This window comes from Cololabis saira, chromosome 5 (genome assembly GCF_033807715.1).
Source record: "Cololabis saira isolate AMF1-May2022 chromosome 5, fColSai1.1, whole genome shotgun sequence".
Taxonomy (NCBI): domain Eukaryota; kingdom Metazoa; phylum Chordata; class Actinopteri; order Beloniformes; family Belonidae; genus Cololabis; species Cololabis saira.
In genome coordinates, this window is record NC_084591.1 from 23,176,880 (window position 1) to 23,191,589 (window position 14,710).

The 14,710-nt window shown below is 42.2% G+C and overlaps 1 protein-coding gene across 2 annotated transcripts in view; it reads left to right on the forward strand.

Annotated features, from left to right (window-relative positions):
• Window positions 1–409: 409 nt before the first annotated feature.
• The window catches only part of spire2 (spire-type actin nucleation factor 2), a 57,830-nt gene continuing 43,529 nt past the window's right edge, over window positions 410–14,710 (forward strand). Inside the window, exon 1 of one of the 2 annotated variants that reach the window (XM_061721272.1) lies at window positions 410–828. In XM_061721272.1, coding sequence (XP_061577256.1) covers window positions 561–828 — 268 coding nt within the window. In that variant the 5' untranslated portion in view covers window positions 410–560. The remainder of the gene's footprint in view (window positions 829–14,710) is intronic. The other variant, XM_061721271.1, reaches the window with a different exon arrangement.

Consider the following 14,710-nt stretch of genomic DNA (forward strand, 5'->3'; position numbering starts at 1 on the left):
GTTGGTGTAACGCGGAACCATAAATCAGCCTTTTAAAAAGCGAGTTTCAGCTGTCTATCAAAATAACGTGGGGGCCCATAACGCTTTCAGTGTGGACAGAGAGCGCTTGATGCCACGCAGTGTGACGCGATAGTCGGACACTCGCGTGCAGTTAGGACAGGCTGTTATAGTACGTCCGAATTAATGCATACTACTGATATTTACTCAAAAGTGTGCCAAACTTAAGTATACTTTTTAGTATATACTGTTTAGTATGACATTTCGGACGCACCGATACTAATACATTTCTCCGGAATGAGTATGGACAGCGCATACTATTGTGTACGTACTAATGTTTCGGGCGCACTAAAAATATCTCACATGCTGTTTTTGGTACTCATTAGGGTGGAAGTATGCAATTTCGGACGCACCGCGAGTTTTACGTTGAAAGGGTTAAACCGGAAGTGGCGCGTTTCCGTCGGCTGCCTTGACAACGTGAGAAGGTGGAAAGGCGGTCGGACGTGAAAGGAGCCGCCGAGCGAGCGACGGCGTGAAAGCATGGGCTCCGTGGCCTCGCGGCTATGGCCAGACCCAGCAGCGGGAGCGCGGAGGACCCGGACACGCGTGTGAGCGCCGCCACGGAGCGCGGGGAGCTGTCCCTGGAGGAGGTGCTGAAGTCCTACGAGCAGCCCGTCAACGAGGAGCAGGCGTGGGCCGTGTGCTACCAGTGCTGCAGCGGGCTCCGGGCGCCCCGCCCGCCGCCGGGGCTCGGCCGGGTGACCGACCCGTCCTCCGTGCTGCTGCGCCGGGACGGGACGGTGTGCTTGCGGCGGGAAGACCCGCAGGACGGTAGGACACCCCCACCCCAACCCCCGTCTTGTAGATCTAAAACAACCACAGGGGAGTGAATGCCAACAGTTTGGTGTTTGGGCATTTACTGAAATGACCTTTGAAGGGTCATTTATTTTAAAGCCTTAAAAGAGTTTTATAATTTAATTTCATTTATTTATTTAAAAAGGGACAACGAACATTAATTAACATGAGCACTTGAGTCCATCATGTAAATGTGCCAGATTTTTTGCCATACAGGCTAATTTACATCTGCAGTCCCTGGCAGGTTGATGGCATATATAAAAAACATTAAAGGAGAACACACTAAAACACTACAAACAATTAGTAAAACCATGACATAACTCCGAATAATGACAAACAACATAAATGAAGAACAAGAGCACACAAACAAATTAGCTCACACAAAAGCACATACTGTAAGCAAAAACATGTAGTAAAAACAATAACCTGACCCCTATACCAGATTATGACAGCATGTTTGATTATCAAGTAACCACTGTTTTGTGTTTTTAGAGAAGGAATAAAGAGATGTGATGTTCCTTAGTTCTATGGGTATAGTGTTCCAGGTATGAGCTGCTCGATAGGAAAAGGCTGACTGCCTAAAGGCACTTTTTCTATGTGCTGTTTTACAATCCCCTCTGGTGGCATAATCTCCCATCACTTTGTAGCCACATAGCACTCAAACCAATGCTGAAGCAGGACCAGTGTCCTCCACTGCATGCTGTTGGGCTGACCATAATATTGCGGGATTTAAAGGCGTTCATCATTCTTCCGTACTGTATCGTCAGTACTATTTTTTTTTTTCCCACAAAGAAAACGCGTAACTTAAAGCCATATTATGCTAAATCATAAAAAAATGAAGCCGGAGTGTGGCACGGATGCGTATCCACGATTCATCAACATGAATTCCTGATTTTTTTTAAACTTTTGGTTACACCATTTGAGGTTCACTAAGTTCTCCTTACACAAAAAACAAGCGTTTCTCTATTCTTTATTTGTTTCCTTCCCTATGCGGACAAGGATGACTTGTATTGTGTCTGTAAATTATTAATTATTCATACAGCACAACGTCACACATCACTCCCTGATGCAAAGACTCTTTGGGAGAATCGGACATCAAAAGATGTTCACCGCCCTTTAGTTTAACGCCCTTTGAATTTAGCCAAGCCCTACATAATGTATTTGATGTGAAGTATTCATGTCCTTACTGCAGCTCAGGAAAGCTGCTCCAGTCTGCACAACCGAAGGCCAAACTTAATATGCTTATTTTGTTGTCTCTTGTAAATTCTCATCCGCTTTTCTACAGTGTTATCTTGAGATGGTTATTGTTCCAGAAGTTACCACTACTTTCTTTGACAGCAATTTGGTTACATCCACATTACCTGGCTTATATCTGATTTTTTTCTTTCCTGTTTATATGACTGATATCAGATTTTTTTTCTCCCCTTGGCGGATACACAAATCCAATCGTCTATTTGTCGCTTCACAAACGTGCCTTACCTCCTAAGACCTGGCGTAGACATATGTGGCCATCACTCGTTTTGTTGTCTATGTCATAATATGTTAATTTCTTCACGGAGGCCCATGGTATCAGGGAAAAAGGTTTTAGGAGGTTAAAGTGTGTCTTCTGGGATCAGATATACAGTACGAGTAGTACGTGGAACAGCTTAAAGGGCATAAAGGCATGTGTGTCTTTTGGTGCTTCGGTAGATATCCTGATTCATGAGCGGTAAAGAAATGGTCCCAGATGGTCTAGAATTGCTTTTGAATGCCTGGAACTGTTTTCATGGTATTTTATGGGTGTACGGTGGTTCCACAACAAAACAATGAGAGACTGTCACTGGTGCCAGTGGGGAGGGTCATGAGAAGTCCTGCCATAAGTGTCTGTGTAGAAAGTGCTCGCGTCAGTCATGCCACCATAAACAAAGACATATGCACATCTCACATGTCTTTCCTTGTGATTGTGTCTGTGCTTATGAAATTGCAATACATTCTTAATAATGTTCCTTGTCTTCAGAGTTATCTGATAGTGATTGAACAACATTTTTGCACCTGTATGGAGAGTTTAAACAGTTAAAAATGGAGGGATTGTGTTATGGCGCTTTTACACTAGTACCTACTCAGCCCGACTCGACTCACCTCGCCTCGGTTTTCTGCTTTTCCACTAGGGGTTGACGCGTGTCGAGTAGATACTTTTTCTGTAACTACTCTGCTGAGGTTCTAAGCGGGCTGAGTCGAGCTGTATCTGACGTCATCACACTACACACCGTCAGACGTCTGATTCAGGAGGCGGAGATCAGGGAAAGAGCGACTGTGACGGCGGCTTCTTGTTCATTTTATTCGACAGGCAATGGCAGCGCAAAAGTCTGTTTCGTGATCTAACTCTGAGGTGCAGATGTTCATAAACCTGGTGGCTAAGGAGAGAATTAAAAAGGGATCTAAACGGGCGATAAGGAACGACAAGATCCACCAGGAGCTCTGTGACATTGTCATATATTACTATATGACAATAATAATCAACATCTTCAATCCCCCCTCCCAACCCACTCCTCCATCGTTCAGGTATAAATCAAATCAATCTTTATTTGTATAGCGCTTATCATACAAATAAAAAATGCAACACAAAGCGCTTTACATAAAACATAAAACTTAATAATGCCCCCCCTCACACACACACACACACACACACACACACACACACACACACACACACACACACACACACACACACACACACACACACACACACACACACACACACAGACAAACGCAAGCACACTACAGTTCATACAAGTAAATCACACCTTGATCCAACAAATTACACATTCAGTAGATTTTTCAGTTCCGTTATCAAGTTCGTCCACAGTGCTATTGTTCTTTGTCGCGCTTGATTAATCCTTACAGAAGAAAGTTCCAGATACGAGATATCCAAAAAGATTCTCAGCCAATGAGTTTTTGAAATGTCGTGAGGTGGATTCCATTGTTGTACGATGATCTTTTTGGCTGCCGTCAATTTGGTAAGCCAGACCTTCCGAGTCTTTTCAGCAAGATGTAGTTTAGAATCATTATTCAAAAGGAGCACAAATGGGTCTACCGGAAACTGTACCTCCTTTAGGAGGTACAGTACATAACCTTTCCCCAAAACTCAGCGATTCCTGGGCATTCCCATACCATATGTATAAATGAGCCCAGTGTTCCCGGGGCACAAAATGTGCAATATGGGTCAGGTGCTAATCCCATTCGATGTCTGATTCTGGGTGTTACATAGGCTCTGTGACAAAACTTGATATAGCCTACTGATGATTGGGATTTTTCGATGTACCAGCCACGTTATCCCAAATAGCTTCCCAGTCCAATTCCAGCCCCAGCTCTTTTGTATCACTATTCCAGACTGTCATTCCAACCGAGTTAGAATAGGGAATTTAGCTGGTCATACAAATATGATACAATTCTTCTGGAAGTTCTATGAAACCAACAAAGAATGGGATGATCTTTTAGTTCTGTACCCCAGGGAACTCTATATGTTCTACAAGCAGCTCTCAGTCTAAAGTAAAAGAACAGGGAATTCCTATTGATACCATATCTATAAGGACTTGGAAATCAAGTATGTTATTCAAACCGTTGATATCTTGGAGAGTCCTAATGCCGAAGCTGACGTTTTGAAAACAAGTCAGTGGTGTTACTTTAAACACCACATGATGAAATCTGAGGAGAGGTTTTCCTCTCATCAACAGAATTATTTATCCTTTTTATTTTGCACTCTGCTGATCCATAAGTAAAGTTCATATTGAAGCAGTGATGCAAAACCCCAAACTAGTTCTAGCTTGAGGCATTTCTATGATAGTCTCTTTGCATCGTTGTCTTGGCTCCAGGACTATTTTCTATGGTTTGCTTGTTTAAGTTGGTTCCAGAACATATTACTTGACCAGTTTTGCACACCTGAGCACAACCACTGACAAGATCCTTGGCCCAAGATAAGCATTTATGCAGACTGCCTTTTGAGATGTTTTTGTTTGTTTGTTTTTTTCCATACTTTGTTTTCCATTTCCGCATGGCCTATTTGCATAGTGATAAATAGACATTCAACAAAAGTTTAATGTTTAAATATTTTTGTCAGGAAGGTTGTCGTGAGGACCCAGATGCAGGAGTTCCAAAAAAAACTGTGATTTATTCACTCAAACTAAACCAAAAAACGCTGCTGAGCAGGATACAAAATCAGAACATGAACGTGACTACAAAAACCTGACAAGGAAAACATGGAGGGAGGAAACAGTACGGACCAGCAGGGAGAAGGGGAAAGACAAGACTAGATATACACAAGGATTAACGAGACACAGGTGCAGACGATCAGGGCAGATGGGAAACAGGAAGGTCAAACCGGAACTTAAACACAAAGACATGAGCTGCGTCCGAAATTGCATACTTCCACCCTAATGAGTATGCAAAAACAGTATGTGAGATTTTTTAGTGCGTCTGAAAAATTAGTACGTACACAATAGTATGCACTATTCATACTCATTCTGGAGAAATTTATTAGTATGGATTGATGGACACTAGCTAAGCAGAAACTTCCCACAATGCAATGCAGCAGTGTTTGGTTGCTAAGTGCTGCGCAGATACGTATATGTCATAAGTATAATATTAGGTATAATAATATTATTATATAATAATAATATTATAATATTCGTATATAATAATATTATATAATGCCATCTTGTTTCGGCCAGGATAAAGAGCGGAGCGGTGCGCTGCTACTGCTGCTGTGACAGGAGTTGTTACCATGGTAACAACTCCCCCTCCCAACGGCAGGAAGTGCTGTGTGCGCTCTGAGTAGTACATCCAAATTAATGCATACTACTGATATTTACTCAAAAGTGTGCCAAATTTAAGTATACTTTTTGAGTATATACTGTACCCTGACAATTTTACGTCATGTCCAGCCTCCCTCTGTCAGCCACATTATTCTAGTTCTATCGGAGTTGAGTCAATCAGAACAGGAACATGTGAGATCCAGAGCTGAATTTCTAAATGTCTCTGATGCTACAGAATTTTGGTGGGTTTACGTGTTATTGGAATATACGACAAATTGAGACATTCGTATTTGTAGCCAGCGGTCCTGGTAATCATAAATTCCTTTGTATTTCCTGGAAATGTAAGCTCTATTGACAGGGTCGTAAAACTCTGCAAAGTAGGAAGAAGGAAGATAATGTGAATATAAACATAGTGGCAATACACAGCATTTTCATATAAACACACATCTGAACACAACAGAGAAAAATGTTCCCACTTTTATTTTCAGAAATTCATTTCTGGGCTCTGACATGATCACAGAGAGTACAAATTTAACTAGCAGGTGATGCATTCCATAGTAGAGCTTCACAATTTCCTGCCTTCCTTTCCCCATCTTCAGTCTGCTCGGGGGTGAAATGTGACTGATGAGCCCTGATGGTAAACACGAGACCCTGTGTGCAGTTTTCTGATGCCGCTGACGTCAGCTGTTCCACTGACTGCTGCTTCAGGCAGAGCATAAATCTTATCTGAAACAGCTGCTGTAACATAAAATGACTTGCAGTGTTTTAATGAGCTCATGTCATGCTTGAACGTTATGATGCCACTACGTGAGCCCACTGCCATCTGGAAACCTGTTATTCTGCTGTTTTGGTTGCAAATCCTTTTTCTCAATACATTTGTGTTGGCAGAAATCTTTGTAACAGCTTGTAAAGCCTTTGTTGATCAACGGACATAGCTGAAATAATGAAGCTGATCATAGAAAAGAAAAGAAGGCAAAGTGTCCGTCATCTAAACAGTCGTAACTGATGGTTTATAACCCGATGTCCAAAAACAATAGCTTAAATGTACAATCGTTTAAATGCAAGTAAAAATAGAATGCAATGCTTCAGCCCAATATTATTTAATATGGGATTAAGGGAGGGCTATTCTGTCATCTGATTAATTAAAATTTGAATATGGCTGGGAAAATCACAGAGGCTGTGTCGTTAGGGATAAAGAGGAGAAGGACTATCCAACTTTTTATGAGCATCAGTCCATTGAAAAGCTATTCTTAGGGATGCTTTAGGGATTCTTTAGTGCACCTGACTTGAGTCACATGCACAACTATAAAGCCACCATCGATGAACTACTTATGCTGTCAGTGGTTTTGTATAGTTCAGCAAGACAATGCCAGTTTATGTTCTATATTAGAACAACATGGCTCTGAAGCAAATGACTCCAGATGATAAGCTGGCCTTCCTGTAGTCCAGACTAATGACCTTTGGAAAGCATTCAGAGTAAATTATGTTAAAAATGCAATAAAAAAAACTCCTGAACTGTTTAGCAACTGCAATAGTATATACCTCATACCAAAACAGTAAAATCCAAATGAAAACAGAATGTAATGAATTGTAAATCTCTTAAAACCCATACTCTACAACATAACATGGAAACACGTCAATGCCAAAAGTGAGGAAATGTAAGGTGAATTGTATTGCATTAACACACCTAAAAAAAAGCTGGGGGATATACACTGTTAGAATATAGAGATCTATATATACTGCTAATAAATTTAAATGTGTTTTGCGGGTATGTCTAGTGACCATCCGTTGTGATCATACAATATGCCCAAAAGTTTTGGGGAGCCAATCAAATCAGTCTATCCTTGTAGAGAGTATCTGGGCGGGCCTAACACAAAAATGACAGAGGGGCAACCTAATCTTGATGTAAACAGCGTAGATGGCTGCAGTTGTGGATTAATGGCCATTTGAATTGGTTTTGGCATCGACAGTTAGATTCCAACTTTTTCTTCGAAAATTGAACAGAGGATGTCACACTTGGTTGTTGCCCTTACCACATGCAAAGGCAGTTTGGTAGGCAACCGTTGGTGCCGCCCCATGGATCGGGAGGCCCTTTGCATCATTTTCAGACCCTACATCTTTCTAGATGTGGGTGTGATCTATCAGGCTTCCACTGTGTAGCATCCACTCTTCTTTTCAGCAACAGTTCATAAATGTCTGAGAACTGAGGAGACTAGAGTTTTTGGATAGGAATGTTGTGCCATTCCTGTTGGACTTATGAATGAAAATCCTTGACTGTCTCTGGGTTTTTTTTATCCTATCTTTCATATGATGATGTTCTAAAAGGTTTTACTTGGTCAAAAGTGCTGTTGGCAGAGCAGTCCAGCGTCTGGAATCTTGTACCGACTCTTCTAAGGTCTTAAAGGAGGCCATCTTATTGGGAGCGTAGGTTGCTTTAAAACCTATATTTATGTTTCAGCTTTGATGCCTCCTTCCCAGATATGCAATAGGCACTAATGCAACCCCATACCATCAGAGAGGCAGGAAGAAATACCTTCAAATTTGAATTAATCTGACCATTAGAGAGTTTTCCACTTTGTCACAGTTGAATTTAAATGAGCTATGGCCCAAAGAAAATGACTGCATTTCTGGATCATGTTCAGATATGGCTTCCCCTTTGTATGATACAGTGTTGATCTGCATTTGTGAATATAACCCATGCAGTGATTTCTGTGTCATCTTGTAATATAGTGCTGTCTCAGAGCCTTAAGTTTATGGGTGTATTATATAGATTTTTGACCATGTTCTTCTTTCCTCCAAGAGATTTCCTCCAATCCTTGTACACATACTTTCTATTGAATGTCAGATTTAGATTATATGCAAATTGTTCTATTTTCATATATTTGTTATCCATCTTTATTTGTGCATTTCACGACTAATATTTTTGTAATTGTGGATACATCTACAGCTATTGTTATAAACAGAAGCTATAGGATTTTAAAACTGAAGCACTAACCAAAAAATGGACTTAAATGCTCCACAATAGTGAGGGGAGCAGAAAAATTTCCATAATCAAAATAAAGACCAATCATTTTTGATTATATATTAGATGTACTCACACATATCCTACAGGGATGTTCGAGCAACTATGAAAACTCAGCTGTGAATGATAATTTGCACTTCATCATTTTATTTAAAAAAAAAAAAAGAAATAATTAAATTACTTTTAAACCTCCCCAATTTGTCAACATTTTCATGTTTTTCATATAAGTGTAATCACTGATCCAAGTTGTCTCCTAGTATATTAATTAGGGGAAGGTGGCTCAGTTGGTAGAGCGTTTGCCCATGAACCTGAAGGTCAGTGGTTCAAACCCTAGTTCCTCCTGTGTTCCACCAACGTGTCCTTGGGCAAGACACTGAATCCCCCGGTTGCTCCCGGTTGTCAGGCCAGCGCCGTTGTGTATGGCAGCTCCGCTGACAACCGGTGTGTGAATGTGTGCGTGTGTGGGTGAATGTTTTCAGTGTAAAGCGCTTTGGGGCTGTAGGAGTACAGCTGGAAAGCGCTATATAAGTGTAAGCCATTTACCATTAGTGCTGTCAAGCGATTAAAAAAATTGAGCAATTAATTAAGATCTGTAATTAATTAAAGGCATTCTCCCTGATTCTCCCTGAGCTAGCAATAATTTTGAAAGAGGCACCTCTAAGCCCCCCCCCCATTCGGTCCGAATGATACGGATTGGTCCAGGTCCAGGAAGGGAAAGAACCAATCAGATGTCTTCATTTTAAACCACGCCCCCCCGCCCTGTCCCATGCGCGCACTCGCTTCCAGCCGCCCCCGTGTCCACTTCCCACGGGTCCTCCTGGGCTCACAGTGTCCCAGTGTAACCCCCCTCCCTCCCCTCTGCCACGGACCCCAGTATATAGATATTATGTAGTTATTTCCAGAGCAGCTCGGCCCCCGCTGTGTGTGACCGGGGAGCGGGAGCCGTTAGTCCGCTGCTGCTGCTGCTCTCTGTCCAGCAGCAGCAGCAGCCCGCGGGGACACGTGAACAGCCGCAGCCGTGAAAAGCCGCAGCAGCTCCGGCTCGGAAGCTGTATGGGGTCCGTGGGGATGTAGGCGTCTCACGGCGAGAGCGGAGAGCGCCGGTGCACGGCACGGCAGCGCCGTGAAGTTGCTTAGAGGAAGCGCCACTTTCAAATCTTGCTAGCTCTAGGAAGTTGCATATAATAACTTTAATCTAATGAATCACTTTTTTAATCTCACCTAAAAATTGCTGACAAAAGCCCTCAACTTGAGATGTTTTCCTTGGAATTCATTACATTATTGTGGCAGATCAAAACATTGACATATAACAACAAAAAAGTGGCTTTATAAAGTAATTTATTTATTTTCTACTAGGCTTGAACAGATGCAGTCCTAGCCATTTGCTCTTATTACATCCACTTGGCAAAAACAAAAACCGGACCGTCGTGGTGAAGAAGGAGCTGAGTCGAAAGGCGAAGCTCTCGATTTACCGGTCAATCTACGCACCTACCCTCACCTATGGTCATGAACTTTGGGTAGTGACCGAAAGGACAAGATTGCGGATACAAGCAGCCGAGATGAGTTTCCTTCGCAGGGTGGCTGGACGCTCCCTTAGAGATAGGGTGAGGAGTTCGGTCCCCCGGGAGGAGCTCGGAGTCGAGCCGCTACTCCTTCACATTGAGAGGAGTCAGCTGAGGTGGCTTGGGCATCTGTATCGGATGCCTCCTGGACGCCTCCCTAGGGAGGTGTTCCAGGCATGTCCCACCGGGAGGAGACCCCGGGGAAGACCCAGGACACACTGGAGAGACTATGTCTCTCGGCTGGCCTGGGAACGCCTCGGACTCCCCTCGGAAGAGCTGGAGGAAGTGTCTGGGGTGAAGGAAGTCTGGGCATCTCTGCTGAGGCTGCTGCCCCCGCGACCCGGGAACGGATAAGCGGCGGACGATGGATGGATGGCAAAAACATTCACCAGCCTCTCGGTCGCAAACGTGCGCATGCGCGGGCTGCTCTCCTCCAGTCTAGTTTGGGGCGTTGCTGTGGCAACATCGTTGCTGTGGCAACATCGTTGCTGCTAATGTTAGCTGTGGCTGCGCTCGCGACCGGGTGCTTTGCATTTATGTGACTAAACTTAAGCTGCTTCGGTGGGAAGCAAAGTCCTTTCCACAAAGACACATATCACTCTACCTTTATCATTGCCGTCGGGGCGTTTTAGAAATGTAAATTCCCCATTCACTGGACCGACAATTTTCACATGCTCCTACATTTTCACCTCTCCCCCCCCCTAACTAAGCTAACCACGTCCACACACCGGGACGGTCAATCAACGTCCACTTCAAGGTGGGACTCACAGGCATAACAAGCCCGCCGCAAAAACACAGATTTCAAAATAAAGGCAACTCGCAAACAGAAAAACTAAAATTAGAGATTAAAAAATAGATTAAGCGATTAAAAAACACAACGCGCTAAATATGGTGTAATTAATTAATCGCGGTGGTAACGTGCTAATTTGGCACCCCTAATATAAGTCATTGGTCATTGTAAGTGTTTGAGCAAAATGAATGTCCGCATCACATCTGTAAATAACCTGTTGGAACTGGATAAAATTATAGAACAATCGTCCTCATATGAGTACGATAGTCCATAGGTCAGAGATGATTGGATGGGACAGTAGAATTATTCTCATAATACATTTAGGATTAAGTGCATCTAATGGACAGATATTGTAAAAACTGTTTTTACAAGTGTACTCACTGTAGCTGACTGCAGTCTTTGTCTATACTGGAAGTAAAAAGGCTGTAAAACTCCTGTCCTGTTTAATATTGAATCTTTGTCTTGCTTTTGACTGAGCTGCATCCTGAACTGCAAACTCTAAACAGAGGTTATAAATAATATAACTTAGGAGAACTTATATTTGCAGTTCGCTGTGTCTTTCAGCAGTTTTCGTGGTACCTGCTTACATGCAATGCACAAGACCAAAGGATGAGACTAGTGACTCACTGAGAACACTTAAGGACAGTAGAAAGTCAAAGTACAGATAAATACCAGTGCTGCCAGATTAAGATGCCCAACTGTATACAGGAAGAACAAGACAAAATGTTTGCCATGGAGACAGTTCACAAAAACCTTAAACTTAAAAAAATCTATTTATGGAACTTTTTTTTAATGATTTTACTGTAGTAGTTTGTGAAATCCTGCAATAAATGCATTCATAATTCAGTAAAAAATCAAAGGTGAAGTGAGTGCCACACCTTTTGTTTTGGTAGGTGTACACCAACCTTTGGGAATCTTTTGAAGAATTGTCTCTTCCAAGAGCATGTCCTCTCTTTACTCTTTTAACACTAACACTACGTAGACACTCAAGGAAGGGCCAGTGAAAAAACAGATAAGGTTATATACATAGGGTTGATCATCTAGTGTGAAAGGAAATGTCAAGAAACAGCTGTAAATGTTTTTTGCTTCTCTTTTTCTTCTATTCTTTTGTTAACAACTCTTTTTCTGGAGACAGTTTTCTTTCATATTGTGCTTTCTCAAACCTTATTTCCATGGCAACCGATGGAAAAATCCATCTTGGAAGAGTTTTTGTGTCGGTGTATGAATGAAGGGAGGTGTCACGCTTTTGGACAAATAAATATATTCCCATCTTAAACTATGTGTGTACCAAGATGTGCTCTGCAACAAAGAACAAAACACATCTTTAGATTCATATTATATTATATTATATTTTCACAGGTTTTACTTCAATGTTCAAATACAAAATATCCAAGTTTTTGTGTCTATGACCTTAAATGTACTGCAGCTCTTTTGTTTTTAGTTTTATGTCTGTCTGTTTTAATTGACACAACATAACTTGTATAGGCGCCACATCAGTGTGCATGTTCTCGCTGTCATCGTCTCTTATTGGAGAGGATTAGGAAATTGTCAAACAATGACGAGGCCATGACGCATGGTTTCATCTTTTGGAGTAATTGTTCAAGTTATCCAAGCGTGGCTGCAGTTTCAGCCAGCTTGTGTGCTTTACAGTATACTGTTTGTCATTATTACAGTTTTTCACAATTGTTTAAACACATTTATTGGAACATCAGACACAATGTGCACAACCTGAAACTCATGTTTCAGGTGGCTGAACCAATCCTGCTGAACTCCAAGCACATTTACTGCTCTAGAATCAAATTCCCATTCCATACCACACATTTCTCACAACACTACACACAATTCCCAATACCCTGCACACTCTTCCTGAATTCCCTCTCTTGCTGTTCACACAGAACACACAGTCAATCACATTTCTAAACTCCAAATGCTGTTGTGCATTATGCAACCAGCAATTTGCCATTGAATTCATATTCATTGATGAAGCGGGGTTCAACCTTGTAAAAAGAAGGCGCCGAGGGAGGAATATCATTGGCCAGCGTGCCATCACAGAGGTCCCTGGCCAACGTGGAGGGAACATAACAATGTGTGCTGCCTTCAATCACCACGGCGTCCTCCATCACCATGCCACCCTTGGCCCCTACAACACTGCACTTCTTCTAGCATTCCTGGACCAGCTCTACAATATCATTGTCCAGCCAGACCAGATGGAGGACACAGAGGTGGTCAGGTTCGTTGTTATCTGGGACAATGTCAGTTTCCACCGGGCTGCTCTGGTCCGTGAGTGGTTCAGGGTCCATCCAGAAGTTGATGTCCTATATCTCCCTCCATACTCTCCCTTCCTCAACCCAATTGAGGAGTTTTTCTCTGCCTGGAGATGGAAGGTATACGAGAGAAATCCTCAGGCACGGATCCCACAACTGCAGGCCACGGAGGACGCATGTGGCGATGTCACTGCTGAGGCCTGTTAAGGCTTCATGCGGCATTGTAGGAGATTCTTCCCCCGCTGATTGGCCAGGGAGAACATCGCCTGCGACGTGGATGAGGTCCTGTGGCCAGCCAGGGATGAAAGGCAGGATGCAGCCTAATACTTTTGTTCTGTTTCTATTTTCTGTCAAGTTTTCATCCACAGCTTGCTGTGATGTCCAGTGGACTGCACATTTTGAGTCCAAATACTGTAAAATATTATTTGTTGTTACAGTAAAGAATTGTGTGTTGTTTTCTATTTGAGTAGCCTATACATATGAATACTATATGGTGATATATTACATCCAACAGCTGAAGGTGTAACACTGAACATACAAATGCAGGATTCTACTGAGACATTCATATAGTGTTTTCCATTCATACTATAGTGTCTTCCATTCTGCACATCAGTGTTCAGTGGGTGCTTAGAAATGTCTACTCCAATGATGTATGTGTTTGGCATTTGAGAAGGAAATACCATTTAGTGAAGAGTTAACACTGTTTTGAGGGTAGAGTGTGCTTTTGCAAGAAAAGTGTAGGATTTTGCATTTTGTGTGTGAGTTTTGTAATTTGTGTTTAGAGTTTTGAGAAAGTGAGGTAGTCTATCAGGAAATGTATTTAAACAATTGTGGAAAAACTGTAAGACTCCTGCTCTGCAGGTTTCACATGAGTCCAGAGTTAATAACTATAATTATTCATAAATCTTAAGCTTTGTCAGCTGTCTTCAACCTCATCAGAGAGTGACGAACCAATCACAAACCAGGCTGTCTAATTGGAGGAGTTGCTGTTCCTTTAACTCGGCTGCAGGTCCAGGAAGTCAAGTAGCACCATTAACCCTCTGAGTGGACCATTTAAAGTGGACATACAAGTCTTTTACCACTTATCTAAGGTTTTGCAGCAATACATTCTTAAATTAGACATCATTGTAATCTCAAGGTTTGGTGTATTTCTGTGCAAAATAAACACAGTGTATCAAGTTTGCGGAGTCGCTACAATGCCAGAGTTTATTTCGGGCCTTCAGTTAACTGCATCATGAGGTGATGATTGCCTTAACTGGTCGGATGCAGGACTCCAGACTAACTTTTTCACAGGTAGCACTGGTGCCACCTAGCTTTTCATTTAGTAGCACCAAAACAAATTAGGTAGCACCATATTTTTCATTGCACATAACATATTTAGAAACACTACAATAAGGTTCCCTCAATTAACATTAGTTACATTCCTTCCT